General features: G+C 45.5%; 1 protein-coding gene across 1 annotated transcript in view; it reads right to left on the bottom strand.

Annotated features, from left to right (window-relative positions):
• Positions 1-21,185, bottom strand: part of LOC109571844 (cationic amino acid transporter 3-like) — a 37,608-nt gene extending 16,423 nt beyond the window's left edge. Inside the window, 15 exon segments of the mRNA XM_070770258.1 lie at positions 10,379-10,508; positions 11,333-11,370; positions 15,017-15,101; positions 15,267-15,375; positions 15,779-15,945; positions 16,142-16,329; positions 17,868-17,970; positions 18,076-18,153; positions 18,156-18,214; positions 18,381-18,603; positions 18,751-18,863; positions 19,071-19,248; positions 20,091-20,249; positions 20,817-20,873; positions 20,876-21,185. Coding sequence (XP_070626359.1) covers positions 10,379-10,508; positions 11,333-11,370; positions 15,017-15,101; positions 15,267-15,375; positions 15,779-15,945; positions 16,142-16,329; positions 17,868-17,970; positions 18,076-18,153; positions 18,156-18,214; positions 18,381-18,603; positions 18,751-18,863; positions 19,071-19,248; positions 20,091-20,249; positions 20,817-20,873; positions 20,876-21,185 — 1,997 coding nt within the window.
• Positions 21,186-21,408: the final 223 nt, after the last annotated feature.

Raw genomic sequence — 21,408 nt, 5'->3', positions numbered from 1 at the left:
GATGACTTGTTTTAGAATCTCCTTAATTCCTTTATTTAAAACCAAACACAAACTAAACACCCCCACTCTCCCCACAAAAGAGCCCACCCAGCAAATACAGCAACGAAAAATACCTACAGACAATACTCTTGGTAAAACTAAGGGAATCCCAGGGAACCCTAGAATACAACCAGATGGGATCAACCAAACATATATTTCTTATTCTAAATCACAGTAATAAAACAAAAGCTGTTATGAACAAACAACAAACAGGGACTTCTCTGGGGGTCCAGTGGCTAGGACTCTGCAATTCTGATGCAGGGGGCGCAGGTTTGATCCCTAGTTGGGGAACTAAGATCCCACAGGCTGCATACAGCCAAAAAAAAGAAAAACCAACCAACCAACCAACATCTAAAGTTAGGAAATCTCAGAAAAGAGATGAATGAGGGAAAACATGACATGTAAAGAGCCAACAAGGGTCAAAAAAGGATTAGAAACTTAAAAAAAAAAAAAAAAAAGGCATTTACAAAATGCCAGTTAAGCTTAAGAATGAACAGACTCACAGAAAACAGAGCAAGTGAAATTGATGATGGAAAGAAGAAAAAAAATCTGGTTTGAATGGAGATGAAAAGTTATAGGGATGAGTGAGACACAGAGAAGACCTGAAATACCACAATAGAAATAGCTGAAGAAGAAAACCCAAACAATGGAACAGAACAAGTAATACAAACCATAATCTAACCAACTTTCCTGAAAGAAAGAATTTGAAATTGAAGAGCCAAGTATGTAAGTAGGAAATTGGCCAAGAAGACTCGTCAGTAATACACAGTCTAGGAAAACTATTCATCTGTGTTTTTAGGGGAAAATAATTATTTGCACATCCAAGCAACAGATCGAGTTAATTTAGAAGGGAAAGGAAGTCAGATTAGCATCACATTTTTTACCACAGTACTGTGTTTTAGGAGGAAGTGCTTAAAAATTGTATGATACTTATCAGTGTATTAAAAAAACTTCATACACCTCATCGAGTGGCCAAAAATCTGCGGGTTTGATGCTTGGCTGAGGAATTAAGATCTCACATGTCATGTGGAGCAGCCAAAAGTTAAAAAAAAAAAAATCTTGACCAACTGGGGTTTATCCTAGGAATGCAAAGATGGCCAAAATGAGGAAATCATGAATGAAACTTATCATCTTAACAGAGCTAAGGAAAAAAAAAATCACATGATCATTCCCAGATACTCTTGACACAATTTAATATTTATTCATTTTAACACATAACCAAATACGAAGTGATAGTTCTTTAGAATACTGATAGGTAACCCCCAATTTGGGATCCCAGTGAGCAAATATCAGAAGCTGTAATACAAACAACACTAGAGTCTAAATTTAAATCAAGGACAAGACAAGAATGCCCACTATCTTCATCGCTACATACCACAGAAAAACACATTTTCCATTTTGTGGAAATCTAATGAGATCTCACTCACCTGCCTTGAGACTGCTCCAAGTACCACGGAGTTCTAATACTTTGGCCCCCTGATGCGAAGAGCTGAGTCATTGGAAAAGACCCTGATGCTGGGAAAGGTTGAAGGTGGGAGGAGAAGGGGAAGACAGTGGATGAGATGGCTGGACGGCATCACTGACTCGACTGACATGAGTTTGAGCAAGCTCTGGGAGTTGGTGATGGACAGGGAGGCCTGGCGTGCTGCAGTCCATGGGGTCGCAAAGAGTCGGACTCGACTGAGCGACTGGACAACACACCGTAAAAGGAATTCAGTTTTAAGTGACTCAGCACATGCATGTGCAAATGTCCTAAGCCTATCTACAGTTTTTAAGGCGTTCTTTCAGGCACAGGCGATAACACAGTGAGCTGGAATGGAAGAGAATGCTGTGGTCAGGCTGGTGGCAACGCTGCCACAATGCGTTTTGTCTCCTGCTGCTGCTGCTAAGTCGCTTCAGTCTTGTCCCACTCTGTGCGACCCCAGAGACGGCAGCCCACCAGGCTCCCCTGTCCCTGGGATTCTCCAGGCAAGACCACTGGAGTGGGTTGCCATTTCCTTCTCCAATGCATGAAAGTGAAAAGTGAAAATGAAGTCGCTCAGTCATAACCGACTCTTAGCGACCCCATGGACCGCAGCCTACCAGGCTCCTCTGTCCATGGGAGTTTTCAGGCAAGAGTACTGGGGTGGGGTGCCATTGCCTTCTCCGGTTTTGTCTCCTAGCCGGATGCAAAACTCTGACTTTTCTTCCTAACTGACTCCCATGGGGATTGTCTGAGGAAACCGTGCCCCTGGCTCACACACCTGGGTGGTGATCTCCAGGTAGCACAGTGCACTATTTGATACGGCCATGAGCTCGTAAAAGAAGAATGGACACTTTTTAGCTGGTGTTTCTGTTTCCCCCTTCCTCCTTCCAAACTAAGACGCTATTTGCTTGCCTTGCCTTTAATTTACACATTGTATTCATCAGCATTGAAAACGCTACACAAAAAGCTGGCTAATATGTATGGGACCCCCGCGGAGGATCTTAGACTCCTGACCATCTTAATTTCCAAACTGACCCCCGACCTTGTGAACTTGCTTTACCCTCTAACTGGTAATGGCTGGGTTTTCACAATTCAGAGGTTTTTTGTTTTTGTTTTTTTTTTTCCCTTCTGCTAAGAGAACAATGCAATCCTTACACTTGTATTTCTCAATGTGTTACTAAGATATCCGAACTTTTCTACTCTGCGGCCTGGTGGGGAAAAGCCACTGTCCGTTGAGATTGTTTCTATTTGCTCTCACTCAACGACTCAGAAAGTGAAAAGTGAAGTCGCTCAGTCATGTCCGACTCTTTGCGACCCCATGGACTGTAGCCTACCAGGCTCCTTCGTCCATGGGATTTTCCAGGCAAGAGTACTGGAATGGGTTGCAATTTCCTTCTCCAGGAGAGCTTCCCAACCCAGGGACTGAACCCGGGTCTCCCGCAGACGCTTTACCATCTGATTACAGGCAACACTTGATCGGTTTCACTTCCGCTGCAAGACTGGCTTTCCTCGCTCCTGCGGTGCCGGAGCGCCCTCTGGTGGTCTAACACATCCTCTGCCGTTTTCCATGAGTCCTGGCTTGGCGCGCGGAGACTGAGGTCCTCCTATAAAATTAAAATTTTACAGAGGCACTCTTCATAGTCTCCTTGGAAAATCATTCAAAATATGATTACCACCATCCATGGAAGATCCAAATTGAAAAAATTTTCTCTTGTCTTAATCAGCTGCTGGGCAATGATGATACAATTTTTTCAGACTTGCAGGTACTTTTAACGAGGTAACTTAACCCTCCACTGCTCATATGCAAAAGCTGACGCTTAGATTCCCTCGTGTTTCATCAACTCTTTTGAGTACTTTCAGGTGTGGGGCGTTAGAGGGGTATCAGGAGGGCTAGCACGGGTCCCAAGGCTCTTAAGTACTCACTTTGAACAGTAGAATTTCTTTTTTTTTTTTAATTAACAGAGTAGTCACTGTTCAAGCTTTATTTATTGTTTTAGTTTCTAAAACTAGCTGGATGGGCAGTTTGTCTACATGCACATTCTTTCTTAACTTTAGCGTTTCCAAAATTGGGTTGCATGTTGTCACAGAAGGCACCTTACTATTGGGGTTCAAGAATTGGCCATAAAGACATGGAAGCAACTGAAATGTCCTTCATGGATGAGTAGATAAGTGGTATATATGTCCAGTGGCATATTCCTCAGCCACTAAAAAGAACGACTGTCGTTTGCAGCAACGTGATTGGACCTCGAGATTTTTGCTCATAGTAAGCGAAGTAAGGCAGAAATGGAAAGATGAATATTATATTGGTATCACATATATGTGTGATCTAAAAATAATGCAAATCTCTACAAAACAATCACAAACACAGAAAACAACATATGGTTACCAAAGAGGGAAACGATGAAGGGAGAAATTCATTGCTTGGGATTAACAGATACAGTCATACATAAAATAAATAAATAGGGATTTACTATATAGCATAACAGTAACCCATAATGAAAAAAGAACAGAAAAAAGGAATAGATATATTTATATTTGAATCACTTTGCTGAATACCAGAAACTAACATAACGTTGTAAATCAACGCAGTCGCTCAGTCTCTCAGTCGTTTCCGACTCTTTGCAACCCCATGAACTATACAGTCCTTGGAATTCTCCAGGCCAGAATACTGGAGTGGGGAGCCTTGCCCCCAGGGGTCTTCCCAACCCAGGGATCGAACCCAGGTCTCCCACATTGCAGGCGGATTCTTTACTAGTTGAGACCAGGGAAGCCCTATAAATCAACTAGACTTCAATTTAAAAAAAAGTACAGGCAACACCTGGTTAATTTCCCTTCCTCATGATGCAAGCCCGGCTGTGTCCGCGCCTGTTGTGTTGGAGCGCCCTCTCGTGGTGACAGAAGTCTTCTGCAGTCTCGGGCCTGTGGTGGCTCGGTGCCCTGAGACAGAGGTCAGAGGTCCCTGTATAATATTAAAACAGGGGCACTCTTCATAGTCCCCGTGGAAAATAATTCAAAATTTTATTAGCACCATCTATGGAAGCTCCAAATTGAAAAAAAAATTCCCTTGCTTAATGGAGAACTGGGCAACGAAGATACGATTCTTTCTGATTTGCAGGTACTTTAACTAGGTAAGTTAAGCCTCCATCTGCTCATATGCAAAAGCTGACCCTTAGATTCCCTCGTGTTTCATCAGATCTCTTGAGCGCTTTCAAGTGTGGGGCGTTAGCGGGGTATCAGGAGGGCTAGCACGGGTCCCAAGGCTCTTAAGTACTCACTTTGAACAGTAGAATTCCTTTCTTTTTTTTTTTTTTAATTAACAGAGTAGTCACTGTTCAAGCTTTATTTATTGTTTTAGTTTCTAAAACTAGCTGGATGGGCAGTTTGTCTACATGCACATTCTTTCTCAACTTTAGCGTTTCCAAAATTGGGTTGCATGTTGTCACAGAAGGCACCTTACTATTGGGGTTCAAGAAGTGGCCATAAAGACATGGAAGCAACTGAAATGTCCTTCATGGATGAGTAGATAAGTGGTATATATGTCCAGTGGCATATTCCTCAGCCACTAAAAAGAACGAAGTACTGCCGTTTGCAGCCACGTGGATGGACCTAGTGGAGAAGGCAGTGGCGCCCCACTCCAGCACTCTCGCCTGGAAAATCCCATGGACGGAGGAGCCTGGTGGGCTGCAGTCCATGGGGCCGCGAAGAGTCGGACACGACTGAGCGGCTTCCCTTTCACTTTTCACTTTCATGCATTGGAGAAGGAAATGGCAACCCACTCCAGTGTTCTTGCCTGGACAATCCCAGGGTCGGCGGAGCCTGGTGGGCTGCCGTCTATGGGGTCGCACAGAGTCGGACACGACTGAAGCGACTTAGCCTAGAGATTTTCATAGTAAGCGAAGTAAGGCAGAAATGGAAAGACAAATATTATATTGGTATCACGTATATGTGTGATCTAAAAAATAATGCAAATAATCTCTGTACAAAACAGAGTCACAAACACAGAAAACAACATATGGTTACCAAAGGTGGAAATGGAGGGAGGGACACATTAGGAATCTGGGATTAGCAGACACACAATACTGTACATAACATGGAGATGAAGAGTTTACTCTATAGCACAGTGGCCTGTATTTAATGTCTTTTAATAATCCTATAATTAAAAAGAATAAAATATGAAAGAGTACATATATGTAAACACGTAAATGTGAATTAACCTGCTGTCACCTGAAATACCACAGTATTGTGTATCAACTACATTTCAGTTAAAAAAGGAAATGTATTGGCAACAGGCGTTAGTTTCCCCTCTTCTTGGCGTTAAGGCGGGCTTTGCTGACGTCTGTCGTGTTGGCGCGCCCTCTGGTGGCAACAGGAGTTCTCTGCAGTCTCAGGCCAGGCCAGGCTTGGCGCCCTGAGATAGCGGTCACAGGTCCCCCTATAAAACTCAAAAAAGGCCACCAGGGAAGCCTTATAAATCAACTATACTTCAGTTAAAAAAATTACAGGAAACACCTGGTTAATTTCCCTTCCTCGTGATGCAAGCCCGGCTGTGTCCGCGCCTGTTGTGTTGGAGCGCCCTCTCGTGGTGACAGAAGTCCTCTGCAGTCTCGGGCCTGTGGTGGCTCGGTGCCCTGAGACAGAGGTCAGAGGTCCCTGTATAACATTAAAACAGGGGCACTCTTCATAGTCCCCGTGGAAAATAATTCAAAATTTGATTGCCCCCATCCTAGAAATCTCAAAACTAAATAAATTTCTCTTGCCCTAATCGACTGTTAGGCAATTAGGTAAAATTCTTTCTGATTTGCAGGTCCTATTCACTAGGTAACTAAAGCCTCTATCTGCTCTTTTGTAAAAGCTGACTCCTAACTTGCCTCGTGTTTCATCAAATCTCTTGAGTACCTTCAGGTGTGAGACATTACAGAGTTATCAGGAGGGCTAGCACTGATCCTGAGTCTTAAGTACTCACTTTGAATCGTTAAATTTTTCCTAACACTAACTGGATGGAAAGTTTTTCTGCAAGCATAATTTTTTTCAACTTCAGCATTTCTAAAATTGGGATGCGTGTTGTTACTCAACGCATGTAAATATGGGGTTCAAGTATGAGTGGCCATAAAGACATGCAAGCAACTGAAATGTCCTTCGTAGATGGATAGATAAAGTGTGGGACTTCTCTCGTGGTTCAGTGGTGACGAACAAGCCTTACAACGCAGGGGGAGCAGGTTTGACCCCTGGTCAGGGAACTAAGATCCCACGTGCCACTGGGCAAGTAAGACCTGACCCGACACGATCAACAGTAAATAAATAAATAAAAATAAAGGGTGGAAGTAGCTCAAAGATTTAGAAAGTCCCAGACACCCAAAGGATCAAATAAGCCAAATGGATGTGCTTGTTTTCACTGAAGACACTCAGTCAGATTTTCAGTCCATTTCAAACTCTTGAATATTTTCCCTTAGGCTTACACTTTTGATTTCTTACCAGACACCATAGAGTGAGTTCTAAACGGGAGATGAAGAGAATGTGGGCAGTGTGATTCAGGATGGCTCACCAAATATGACCATATTCCAATCAGCAAAGTGGAAGAGATAGGAACAAGGGAAGAAGCTTTCTTTTTAAGGGATGAACTTGGAGCAGGCAAGACACTGCAGCCCACACCTGATTGGCTAGAACCTGTTCAAGTGGCCATACCCACCTGCAAAGGATGCTGGGAAATGTAGTATTTATTCTGAGTAGCCAGGTACCCACCTAAGATAGAACATTTTCAGGAAGCAAATAGGTAGAGGACAGCCCTCATTGTCTGTAATATATTGGTAAGAATCAATTCCCCCAAATGATGATTGATTGAGATTTTATATGTATATGTATATGTATTTGCCTGCAATGCAGGAGACCCAGGTTCGATCCCTTGGTGGGAAAGATCTCCTGGAGAAGAGAATGGCAACCCACTCCAGTATTCTCGCCTGGAGAATTCCATGGATAGAGGAGCCCGGTGGGCTGCAGTTCATGGGGTTGCAAAGAGTTGGACACAGCTGAATGACTAACATATTTTCACATACATATACATATTTTGCTGTACTGCATGGCAAGTGGAATTTCCCTGACCAGGGTCTTAACTACTGAATCACCAACGAAGTCCTTTCTAAAAAAATTTTTAGTTTTTTGGCCATGCCTTATGGCATGTGGGATCTTAGTTCCCTGACCAAGTGTTGAACCCGAGCCCTCCGCGTTAAGTGTGGAGCCCTAACCACTGGACTGCCAGGGAAATTCTACCACTGATCACTTAAAAATGTTTTTTCACCAAGTAAGTCCTGATTGAGATATTTTTGGAAAAAAAGAGATGTAGCCTGGTGGCTGAAAATTTACACACACCCACTCTAGGGGATTTTAATGCTATCCATAGACTATCACTCTGGTGATTATTACAGAGCTAAAACTTGGACATGCAAGAGGAATAAACAAATACCAATTCCCTAAGTCCAGTGATTTTTTTTGTTTATTTGTTTATTTTGGACTCATCATTCTACTGAAAAACAAGTGAGAGAATAGAAAATTAAATTATGGAGACTGGTCATTTTCCATTCTTTTTGTCAGGTCCTAGTTACGGCATGGGAGAGCTTTCGCTGTGGCATGTAGGACCTAGTTCCCTGATCAGGGGTTGAACCAGGGCCTCCTGCACCGGGATGCACAGAGTCTTAGCCTCCGGACCACCAGGAAAGTCCCCATATTCCATTCTTTGGGGGGAAGTGACAAGGGTGGGAAAAAGGCAACTCTCCCCACAACTTTAGCCCCTACACGCATTCCCTCGAGCAGAGTTTGAAGGAAATTGAGTTAATCAGTCCCTTAGGGATAATTAGAAGTTTTCAAAGTTTTCTGGGTCCCTGAGGCATGACCCGGGAAAAGGCAATGGCACCCCACTCCAGTACTCTTGCCTGGAAAATCCCATGGATGGAGGAGCCTGGTAGGCTGCAGTCCATGGGGTCACTGGGAGTCGGACACGACTGAGCGACTTCACTTTCATGCACTGGAGAAGGAAATGGCAACCCACTCCAGTGTTCTTGCCTGGAGAATCCCAGGGACGGGGGAGCCTGGTGGGCTGCCGTCTATGGGGTCGCACAGAGTCAGACACGACTGAAGTGACTTGGCAGCAGCAGCAGCAGCAGAGGCATGACCCACAGGTGCCGGGGTCCAGCCTCGGCTGATCCAGGGTATTCGAAGCGGGGACGGCGTCGGTGAGGGTCAGGGTACAATAGCTTCAATTAGATATTAATTAAAGATATAAAGAGTAATAGAGTAAGGATAGCTCAGTAGGAAAATTCAGTGGAGAAAAGAGGCTGAGTGGCTTGGTTTACTCGGGAGACCAATAAAACTTCAAGACAAGAAGTTTGCACCACTTATGTAGGCCACAGGCGTCCTTCCGTTCTCCCGAAGGAGAGGAGACACTGAGGCCTCCCCGGTCGGATCTTAGAAGCCCAGGCATAATTAGTAAGCATGGCGGGTTCCGCACTCCAGATGGAGACTCAGCCAGAGTGAGAGAGAGAGAGACATGGGGAGACCAGTATTTCAAGAAACTGATCCCAATTCTTTATTTTCCATGGTCTACTTTTATACACTGAGATGTTATGTCAAAGTCAAGTGGGGTCAGCAGTCCTGACTTTTATCAAAGTCAGGTGCTTCATACAAATGTATACAGAGGTCTTAGGCGTGTTACATCATCTTCTGGCCAGGGGTCCTGCTGACAATTTATGACCCTCTCCTGTGACAGCGGTCAGTCAACCATGACACTTATTTCTCCAGGGGTGATTATTCTTAAAACAGACGCCACCCAAATAAAGTTACATTCCTATAGGGTGAGGGTGTAGTGGGTTTTAGTTAAGGAAAGAATTTACTTAGCCTAAGGTCTAACATGATTAATATCAAAGGTTAATACTTATTTCTTCTATATATTCATTAATGTGTGTAAGGGCAGGGGATGTGGAGACTTAGCAACAAACATTGGCTCAACAAATGAAAAACCCTTCACCAACACAATTTCTAATCAGCCCATTATACTTATACTAATAGTTTTCTAACTTTTCTAAGGAACCTGTTTTTAGAAGGTTTAAAGCATCCTATGCCTCTCACGGTTGGGAGGCTGTGAGCAATCACATGTGGCCGGACAAGCCTGTCAGGCAGGCCAGAGAACCTTCAGAGGAGTTTGTAGGTTAAAACACTCTTGTCACGCCCAGGAGTTTTGATTAACTGGAGCTCTAGGTTAACTCCTTCTCTGAAAGAGGTGGTGGGGGACAGCCCCCCATAAAGTCAGAGGTGTAGGTGAGAGCACAAAGTAGCAAAGTAGGCAGGCTCTGGTTATGGGGGTAGATGCTCGAGGATTTCCAGGGGGACTCCTGAGGCTCGATCCCGCCTTTTCGTAGGTCGAGCCTCCTTCCTCATGACCTTTGTCACGGGCGGAGTACCTCACTCTGGCCCCCAACACACAGGGAACCCCCTGGAGGTACTGGGGAAGAAAACAGAGGTAAAAAATCACTGCCTTTCCATTTGCATCACTGTCCCTGGGAAGACAAGATGCTTAATCACCTCCCCAGACGCCTACTTCACCTTGTCGCCCTGCTCACAAACATTCACTGACCCCTGGCTACCTGTGGCAACCACCCGTTTTAGGAATTCCGGTGGAATAACAGGTTCACGATTTGCTCTCTCTCCTGCTTTTGCAACTCTTTTATCCCCCTAATCAATCCAGACCAATAATAATCATTTTGAAAAATCCTTCGAAACTTACCTTGAGACACCCACCTACAACATTTTGTGATTTTCACGGTGGTACTAACCCACGATGAACAGGCCCTCACAAGAAGAGGAGGCTGGAATGCACAGAGTACGTACAGACTCCGAGGGGTGCGAGAGTCAGTAAATACAAGGCACCTGAGAAAATGGGACCGAGACGGACTGGAAGATGCTACGCCGCTGGCCGTGAGGATGGAGGAAGCGGCCACTGGCCAGTAGCTTCCAGCAGCTGGAAAAGCCAAGGACCAGTTTTTCTCCTAGAAGCTTCAGGGGGGTGTGTGGTCCCGCCGACACCTTGGTTTCAGCCCGGTGACACTGGTTTTGGACTGCTGGCCTCCAGAACCATGAAAGAATAACTTTATTATATTTTGTAATTTTTCTTTTCTTTTCTTTTTTTTTTTATGAAAGTATAATTGATTTACAATGTGTTAATTTCTGCTATAGCAAAATAGTCTCTTAATGTTCTTTCCCACTACGGTTTGTCATAGGATAGATATTCTAAAAATGTACGTATTTATTTTTGACAGCACTGAGTCTTTGTTGCTGCCCAAGCTTTCTCTAGCTGCAGTGAGTGGGGGTACTCTTCGTTGCGGGGCATGGGCTTTTCCCTGCGGTGCTTCTCTTGTGGAGCACCGGCTCTAGGGCACGTGGCTTCAGCAGCTGCAGCACAGGGCTCCGTAGTTGCGGCTCCAGGGCTCTAGAGCGCAGGCTCAGTAGTTGTGGCCCAGGGGTTTAGCTGCCCTGTGGCATGTGGGATCTTCCTGCACCAGGGATCGAACTCATGTCTCCTGCATTGCAAGCAGATTCTTTACCACTGCGCCACCAGGGAAGTCCGGTCATAGGATATTGAATGTAGTCCTCTGCACTATAGAATAGGACGTTGTTGTTTATCCAGTCTATATATAAAAACTTAAATTTTCTTTTTTTTTTAATTTTTAAACTTAATAGGCTGCACTGGGTCTGAGTTGCAGCACACGGGCTCTTTAGTTTCAGCATGCAATCTTTGTTGCAGCAGGTGGGATCTGGTTCTCTGACCAGGGATTAAACCTGGGCCCCCTGCACTGGGAGTGTGGAGTCTTAACCACTGGACCACCAGGGAAGTCCCTGAAATTTCTGTTGTTTTCAGGAAAGCTATCTGGCTGGCTGGAGCTGAAATAGGGACAAGAATAAAATTCAAGCCATTGTCCAAGAAAAAGAAAAGACACCTACATATAGCAAATTTCAGATTAATGATGAACATTAAAATATATTTTTTATACATAATATTTTATAGGTGTACAGATTTTATGTGTATTAATTACACATATATTTTAATATGTATACACAATACACCGTTACAGGCGTATGTCATTTATTTCTGCTTTGCACATGCTGCATTTTTTTTGCAAATTGAAGTTTTGAGGCAACACTGTGTTGTCAGATGATGGTTAACATTTTTAGCAATAAAATATGTTTTTGGTTGTTCAGCTTGTGGGATCTTAGTTCCCTGTCCGGGGATCGAAACTGGCCCTGGCTGTGACAGCACTGAGTCCTAACCAGCGGACTGCCAGGGACTTCCCAGCAATCAAGTCTTTTTAAATGAAGGGATGTATATTGTTTTTTAAAACAGAATGTCCTAGTACACTGAATAGACTGCAGTGTACTTTTATGTACTTTGTACTTTTGTGTGCACTGTGAAACCACAAAAATTGTATGTGACTCCCTTCATTGCCATATTCTATTTATCATGGTGGTCTGGAATCAAACCAGCGATATCTCCAGGGTACGCCTGTATTAACTCTCCACTTTGGGTCATATTATTTAATTGTTATAAACAGTGCACCATTTTTCCCACACTCTGGTTTTGGCTGACTGCATTCTCAGTTGAAATCTGAATCTATCTCTTGTGTGTGTCATGAGCTATTGTTGATCTAGAAACTTGACTACATTCTGGTCAGCTTTTATCAAGTCTCTTTCATGGGCAGTGTTCTGCATTGCCTATCATAGCGCATTGGGTATTAACGGCCCAGGATATCCAGTTGTCTCACATCAGTAAGGGAGGAATGATGATCAGGTGATGCCAACCTGTTCCTCCTAAGTTTCACCTAACAGTTCCAGTTTTCATTCATTATATCCTAACCCTGTAATTTCGTCCAACTCTTTGCAAGTCTATGAACTGTAGCCCACCAGGCTCCTCTGGACTGTCCATGGAATTCTCCAGGTAAGAATACTGGAGTGGGTTGCCATTTCCTCCTCTGGGGAATCTTCCTAACTCAGGGATCGAACCTGGGTCTGCTGCATTGCTGGCAGATTCTTTCCTGTCTGAGCCACTGGGGATGCTGAAGCTGAAGCTCCAATACTTTGGCCACCTGATGCGAAGAACTGACTCATTGGAAAAGACTCTGATGCTGGGAAAGATTGAAGGCAGGAGAAGAAGGGGACGACAGAGGAGGAAATGGTTGGATGGCGTCACCGACTACATGGACATGAGTTTGAGCAAGTTCTAGGAGTTGTTGATGGACAGGGAAGCCTGGAGTCTATGGTTGCAGAGTCGGACATGACTGAGCGACTGAACTGAACCCTGTAATTTCAGTAGAACTTGCCACTAATTCTGTTAATCCTCCTCCATCTACTTTTTAATTCATCTACTAGCTTTGCTATATTGTTTCTTGACTGCCATACCCTCTTCACTCTAGTGCTGCTGTTCATTCTCACAAACAATACTTCATTATTACCAACATCTTCAGTGTCTATAATGTTGATTCCGTGCATTCTGTTCTGCAGCAACAACTTTTTATCTTTCTAGTTTAACTTTATTTTGGCCACATTGTGTAGTATGTGGGGTCTTAGTTCCCCAACCAGGGATCAAACCTGTGCCCCCAGCAATGGAAGCAGAGAGTCTTAACCACTGGACCTCCAGGGGAGCCCTAAGTAAAGTTGCCCAGTCGTGTCCAACTCTTTGTGAGCCTGCTGCTGCTGCTAAGTCGCTTCAGTTGTGTCTGACTCTGTGCGACCCCATTGACGGCAGCCCACCAGACTCCCCTGTCCCTGGGATTCTCCAGGCAAGAATACTGGAGTGGGTTGCCATTTCCTTCCCCAAAGCATTAAAGTGAAAAGTCAAAGTGAAGTCACTCCAGGCTACAAATGTAGCCTACCAGGCTCCTCTGTCCATAGGATTTTCCAGGCAAGAATACTGGAATGGGTTGCCATTTCCTTTTCCAGGGAATCTTCCCAACACAGGGATTGAACCCGGGTCTCCTGCATTGCAGGCAGATGCTTTACCGTCTGAGCCACCAGGGAAGCCCTCAGTCAGTTAGTTCAGTCGCTCAGTCGTGTGTGACTTTTTGTGACCCCCATGAATCGCAGCACACCAGGCCTCCCTGTCCATCACCAACTCCCAGAGTTTACCCAAACTCATGTCCATCGAGTTGGTGATGCCATCCATCCATCTCATCCTCTGTCGTCCCTTTCTCCTCATGCCCCCAATCCCTCCCAGCATCAGGGTCTTTTCCAATGAGTCAACTCTTCGCATGAGGTGGCCAAAGTATTGGAGTTTCAGCTGTAGCATCAGTCCTACCAATGAACACCCAGGACTGATCTCCTTTAGGATGGACTGGTTGGATCTCCTTGCAGTCCAAGGGACTCTCAAGAGTCTTCTCCAACACCACAGGGAAGTCCTATATATCTATATATAAAGTCCCTTTATATCTTTTAGTTCTACCCAACTGTAACCATTTATCTATAAACCATTACTTCCTACTCCCTTCCCCCACCTCTGGCAATGCAGGAGTTTTCTTTTCTTTTTTTTCCCAATTAAGAACTTTTTGTCATCAACTTTATTGTGTGATTGTAAGGGTCTGTGATGACAGAAAAGTAAAGAAAAATGATCATTTAAACCATGTTAAACTAAATCTCAGTAAACCTGGGGAAAAGATAAACGATCATTTTCTGTTATCCTGATTAAATGTCCTTTATTTATCTCTTTTTATTCTTTTTCTCAAAATCTACTTTGATATTAATATAGCTACCGCAGCTTTTTTGTGTTACTCTGTACAATGTATCTGTTCCCTTCCTTTTACTTTCAACTTATTAGTTAATTAGTGTTAGTAGCTCAGTAGTGTCTGACTCTTTGCAACCTTGTGGACCATAGCCCGCCAGGCTCCTCTGTCCATGGAATTCTCCAGGCAAGAACACTGGAGTGGATTGCCATGCCCTTCTTCAGGGGATGTTCCTGACCCAGGGATTGAAGCTGGGTCTCCTGCATTGCAGGAAGATTCTTTACCATCTGAGCCACCAGAGCAGCCCTTTCCAACTTAATGGTGACCTAATATTTAAAGGGCAACTCTTGACACAATACACAGTTACCTGTGTTTCCTTCTCCTGCGCCCATCTCTGTGTTCTTGCTGGAAATGGGTACAAGGAGTTGTTTCTCATGTGCCAGGTTAATATTTTATTTCTTCCCCTGGTTGCTGGTTACACTGTTGTACTTTGTGAAAATCCATCTTGCTGCACACTTATGAAGCACACACTTTTCTGTGTGTATGTTATGGTTTTAAAAATCTACTTAAAACTTAAACAACATAAAAGTCATTTTGTCCACTGGCAATGAATACGTGGCTCCAAATGCATTTCACCCTCATGCTCCATTGAGGCTCACAGTGCCCCTTGAACCAGCAGACCCTCCAGTGCATGGAGGGATTCCAACAGCATCTGTTTCCTGTGGTTAAGATGACTCAGCACCAGGGATGTTTTTCTCAAGTCTGGGGAGCGGAGGCTGGTGGCTGTGGCTCGTTGTTCTCCTCCAAGCTGTGTCGGATCCCGTACCCAAAGTATATGACAAATCCTAGCAGGGAAATGAGACGATGAGAAGGGAAGGAAAGTGCTCACCCCACTTAGAAATGCCCAGTAGGCCTCCTGTTATGGTGTCTGACAGTTTAAGGCAGAGGCAGTAGGAAGAGGACTGGGTTTAACCCCTCAAGGAGCCTCTTTATCCCAGAAAATCACTTACCAATCACCATCCAGATGCCAAATAGGGCCCAGGTCACAGTGGTCATCCTCATCATAGAGTAAATGTTCACAAAGGTGCTCACCAGTGGGAGGACAGGCAGAGCAGGGACCTGTGGGCAGAGTCAGTTCATCCCTGAGCACAGCCCAGACGTCTGAAAGGCACACCCTACCCCAGTGGGGAGGAAGACAGTCCTATTCAGGCTGTGTGCTCAGTGTCTACTGAGAGGGGGTTTGTAAAGCACTGAGTGTGGATCAGGGAAGAGTCCACTGTTTTAGCAAGCCCTCCCCTTTCCCTGGTCCATCATAGAGTGTTCAGACCTCAAAGCCTGCAGACTTCATTCACTCAAGGTGGACAGTTTGGGGACATATAATAACCTACTTTTTTTGGGGAGGGGCATGTCATGTGGCTTGTGGGATCTTAGTTCCCTGACCAGGGATTGAGCCTGGGCCCAGGGCAGTGAAGGTGCAGAGTCCTAACCACTGGACCACCAAGGAACTCCCAAGGTCACCTACCTTAAAATAAAGAGGAGAGGGGTCCTGGGGCTGCCTCCAGATGATGGCCATGACCCCAGTGATGAGCAGCAGCAGCAGCACAGCCACTGTTGTGAGCACAGGGTCTCCAGAGAACACATGTCTGGGCCACTGGGCCAGGATCAGGCTCAGGATGGTCAGCAGGAGAACTGCAAGGGCCAAGGTGGAGGAGAACAGGCTGGACCCAGAAGACAAAGACGTCAGGACCTTGGGTCACATCCCTTCCCAGGCTGCCCACCTCAGGAAGGGCCATCATATCTCCAAGACTCCTCAACTGACAAAATACACACTCCCACCCATCCCGTCAATATCAGAATATGACCAAAGAGAAATTCCACTGCTCACCAAGCACGAAGGCACACCCATAGACAATCTGGCCATATTTCTGTGTGAGGGTGGTGCTGGTAGGGAACCACAGACTCTTCAGGATGTTTGAGGTTCCTGCTTCAGGTACAGAGTCCAAAGGACTTCCTTCAGCTTCAGGCTCCATCTCAATTTCCTCCTCTGTATTCTCCTTCAGGTGTGACTGGTACCTGAATATGAGATATTAAGGCAATATTAACAAGGGACAATGGCACCCCACTCCAGTACTCTTGCCTGGAAAATCCCTTGGATGGAGGAGCCTGGAAGGTTGCAGTCCATGGGGTTGCTGAGGGTCAGACACAACTGATCGACTTCACTTTCACTTTTCACTTTCATGCATTGGAGAAGGAAATGGCAACCCACTCCAGTGTTCTTGCCTGGAGAATCCCAGGGACGGGGGAGCCTGGTGCGCTGCCGTCTATGGGGTCGAACAGAGTCGGACACGACTGAAGTGACTTAGCAGCAGCAGCAGCAACAAGGGACTGGTTCAAAATTGGGAAAGGAGTACATCAAGGCTGTATATTGTCACCCTGCTTATTTAACTTCTATGCAGAGTACATCATGAGAAATGACGAGCTCGATGAATCACAAGCTGGAATCAAGATTGCCCAGAGAAATATCAACAACCTCAGATATGCAGATGATAGTATTTTAATGGCAGAAAGTGAAGAGGAGATAAAGAGCTTCTTGATGAAAGTGAAAGAGGAGTGTGAAAAACTTGGCTTAAAGCTCAATATTCAAAAAACTAAGATCATGGCATCTGGTCCCATCACTTCATGGCAAATAGACGGGGAAAATGTGGAAACAGTGTTAGATTTTATTTTCTTGGGCTCCAAAATCAATGTGGCCAGTGACTGCAGCCATGAAATTAAAAGACATTTGCTCCTGTGGCGGATTCATTTTGATATTTGGCAAAACTAATACAATTATGTAAAGATTAAAAATAAAATAAAATTAGAAAAAAAAAATAAAATGAGAAGCAACCATCGAAAAAAAAAAAAAAAAAAAGACATTTGCTCCTTGGAAGAATAGCTATGGCAAACCTAGACAGTATATTAAAAAGCAGAGACATCACTTTGCTGACAAAGGTACATATAGTCAAAGCTATGGTTTTTCCAGTAGTTGCATATGGATGTGATAGGTGGACCATAAAGAAGGCTGAGTGCTGAAGAACTGATGCTTTTGAACTGTGGTGCTGGAGAAGACTTTGAGAGTCACTTGGACTGCAAGGAGATCCAACCAGCCAATCCTAAAGGAAATTAACCCTGAATATTCATTGGAGAGACTGATGCTGAAGTTGAAGCTCTAATACTTTGGTCACCTGATGTGAAGAGCTGACTCAATGGAAAAGACCATGATACTGGGAAAGATTGAGGGCAGGAGGAGAAGTGGGTGACAGAGGATGAGATGGTTGGATGGCATCACTGACTTGATGGACATGAATCTGAGCAAGCTCCAGGAGATATTTAAGGACAGATAAGCCTGGCATGATGCAGTCCATGGGGTGGCAAAGAGTTGGTCAAGACTTAAGGACTGAACAACAACAAGGTAATATTAACAGCAGCCCCTACTCAGCCAACATTACATAGCCTATGCCACCACTTTCTTGTCTTAAATCTAGAAGGACATTTAGAAAGCAGCATGAAGGAGGAAGGTGATTCATCTCCATGAGTCCAAGGCCCCCGGTCAAGGTGTAGTGGAGTCTTACCTGAGGACAAGGACGGAAAATGCCATGAGAGTGTAAGCAAGCAGGGTCACAACCGACAAGAAGTCCACAAGATCACTGAGCTCGAAGAGTAATGCCATGACCCCTAGAATGGAGGGCACAATCAAGATGGAAGGAGGAAGCGAGAAACCACTGGAAATATCCAAGTTAAAAAAGTCGATCAAGGAAGGAGTGGGTTTTGTTTATTCACCTGCGAGGTTTCCGGAAGACATGATGGCCATAATGGGGGCGCCTGTGCAGGCACGGACCTGGGCAAGTCCCCGAAAAGGAGCCCGTCCTCTGCCATCGCATAGATCACCTGAGACATGGGGAACATGGCACTGTGGAGTCTGGAAGAGAAAGTGGGAGCGTGTGTGAGACGGTGCAGAAGCAGGAGAGACCGGGGCGTCTGCTCCCTGGTCTACACGGGGTAAGGTGCCTTTCCACCTGGTTTCTCAATCCCAAGGGATGGGACTGGCATCTGACAGGAGATGGGGAGAAAGCCAAGATACTGACCTGTACGTAACAGCACAAATGATGCCCACACTCAGGACGTATCTGGCAGAAATCCGCCCACCGTGCAGAAATGTCTGTGATAAGGGGTTGTCAGGCTGAATCTGGTAGTAGGGCAGGAGGAGGGTGAGGGATGCTGAGACACCGAAATAGGCCAAAAAACAGACGAAGATGGAGAACGTGATGCCCACGGGGATGGACCACTGAGGATTCAGGGCTTCTTCACCTGCAGGTTGGGAGGAAGTACTGGGTCAGGGATACGCACTGGGGTGAAAGTGCAAAATCCCCTTTCCTCTGTAACCTCCAAGTGATACCTGTGTCCAAGGGCAGCCTAGGCTGTGGCCCAGATGGGGACACACAGGGACCAGGTTACCTCTAGAGACAACGGCGTCAAAGCCAACAAATGTGTAGAAGCATAGAACCGCTCCGTGGAGAACCCCATCAAAGCCAAAAGGCACAAACCCTCCAGAACCCAGAGGGCCCAACCTATGGTGAGAGAAGGAATGAGGAAGAACATGGGGGAGGTTGTTCAGCCATCTCTGAGCTCCTTGGTTAATATCATGAGTCCTGGGCTCCAACATGCCATTAACTGAGTCTATCAGTTCAGATCTCTGTAGTCCCCACCAGAGTCGCAGCTCTGCATAAACCATCCCCCACACCGAGCATTAGAATGGCCCAAGGTACCCTCCTAACCTAGCGGTGCCACTGGATTCAGACGTGTTCCGTGTGTAGTCCTGTTCCGTGAACTGCCAATTGTGCAGGCCTCCCTTAATGAAGCCAGAGAGGATGATGAGGCTTTGAACCAAAATGTTGATGCCTGTGAGCACTTTGTTAAACAGAGCCGAGTCACGAACCCCCAGCACCTGTAGTCCTGTGGAAAAGATGGGAAATGAGACATCCTAGGTAACTAAGTCCACAGACACGGAAAGTAGACCAGGGGTTGCCAGACTAGCTGGGGATTGAGACGGGGGAGATGGACAGTGACTGCTCAGTGGATACCGGGTTTCTTTTTCGTTGTGATGAAAATATTTGAAACTAGATGGAGGTGATTGTCATACAGCACTGTGAATGTACTAGACTAATTGCCCCTGACTTGTACGCTTTAAGGTGGTTCATCTCTAACTGTGGCCATTATCTCACGATACGCAGGTCTACCAAATCACGACGCCGTATACATCTTAACCAATGTTGCACGTCAATTATGTTTCAGTAAAGTTGGTAAAGAATCGTAGATGGATAACTTTATGTTATATGAATTTCCTTTCAGTTAAAAACACGTCTTTGGTCTCAGTAAAGAGAAAGAAACATGTCAGTCTAAGTAAATAATTCTCACGAGGGGATGACTTTATAATAATTCACACTAAGAAATAATTCCCCAGGGGACTGTTGGCAATGTCTGGAGACAGTCTGGAGGGTGGGAATCACCTGTATCTCATGAATAAAGGCCAGGGGTGCTACTCAACACCTGACAATGATATTTAAAAAAAAAACCTAAAATGTACAGGACATCTCCCCACACCAAGAATGATCCAGCCCAAAATGTCAGTGTCGCCAAGGGTGGGAAACATTGGCCGATGACTTGCCTTCCTGTCTCTCGCATCCTAGACACTGCTTTTCAGTTCTAATCCCCTTCCATTTTGCTCCCCAGCTGCCCGGGCTTTCCCACCCCTCCACCCCGCGATCTTCCCCTCTGGTCACTGGGCCCAGTCTTACCCATGAACAGCAGCACCAGGGCCAAGGCCAGAAAGTCTGGGTACTTGGCCAGGAAGTGGGGCACGTGTAGAGAGAAAGTTCCTTGTAACGCCTGAGAGATGTGGTTCCCAATGAGGTTGTCAAAGATGTAGCTCCAGGCCCTGGCCAAAATGGTGGTGCCTGCAGTGGCAGAAGGAACAGACATTAATTGAACTCCTAATATGCACCATGAGATGAATTTTTGGGAAACAGACAAAACACCTAATCTGAAAATGTTTTCCACTCCCCCCTGCCCATGGGATCGGGAGAGAAGACCCAGATGATTCACAATTTAGGTCAACTATTTACTATGTGAAGAGGAAATCAATGTTATGTAAGAAAAGAAAACAGGGCAGTAAGAAACGGAGGGCTGGAAGATGAGGGTTGAATTTTTAAATTGAGGTGTAAGAGAACATCCCGTGAAGGCAACAACAGAGCAAAGACTTCAATATGGCGAAGGGATGAGCCTGTGGGCCATGCCTCCCCGTCACGCGCTCCCTATAGGTCCCTTTCTTTCTGGATTCTTGGTCCAATTGTTTAAGGAAAGAAGGAGAGAGCTGAGTAGAATGAAACTGTGGGGTTTTCTTGCCACTGTTACCTCCCCCTGCAAGGTCAGTAAAAATGTGCTCATGAATGAGCAAACACCCCAATCCCCACTTCTAGTTACCTAATCTCAAGCCGCACACCATGCTTATCCCATTATCTCACCAAGGACTAAGGACAGGATGAGGTTCCAGCCAGTGATAAAGGCATACAGCTGACCCACGTGACATAGCAGTAGAGATACACAGAACCGGAGCATGGTACCCGGGCCCATAACTTGGCATAGCAGAACCCTGACAGGAGAGAAAACAAGGCGGCCACCAAGAAGCAGATGACGATCGCTGGTCCAGTTACATACTTGACCGTTTTACCAATCAGGATGTAGATGGCAGCTCTCAGGATCTTGCCTACACCCAAGATCACCAGGTCAAGGGTGTTCAGAGGAGCTCTGCGGCTCTCAGACTTCTCCTGGGGCTCCAGTGGCCGCCTGCGGACCAGCTTCCAACCGAACTGGTGAACGTACTGACACAGCATCTAGACACAGCTGAGGAGGCTCCAGTCTGCTGAGGAAACAAGACACGAAGCCGTCAGGAATGTCCATCCACTCTTGGACCTGGGAGTTAAGTTCTATGAAGCAATGCAGTGATGGGGAGCTGGTGGTAATCGGACATAGGAGACAAGTTCTCTGCCTCTGAGCTCTGGTTTCGTCAAACGTAAAGAAGACCTTTAGTATGTTTCAAGAGAAGTGAGGGCAAGG

The sequence above is a fragment of the Bos indicus genome, chromosome 18 (assembly GCF_029378745.1).
Source record: "Bos indicus isolate NIAB-ARS_2022 breed Sahiwal x Tharparkar chromosome 18, NIAB-ARS_B.indTharparkar_mat_pri_1.0, whole genome shotgun sequence".
NCBI classification, from domain to species: domain Eukaryota; kingdom Metazoa; phylum Chordata; class Mammalia; order Artiodactyla; family Bovidae; genus Bos; species Bos indicus.
This window is presented reverse-complemented; position numbering and strand designations above follow the sequence as displayed.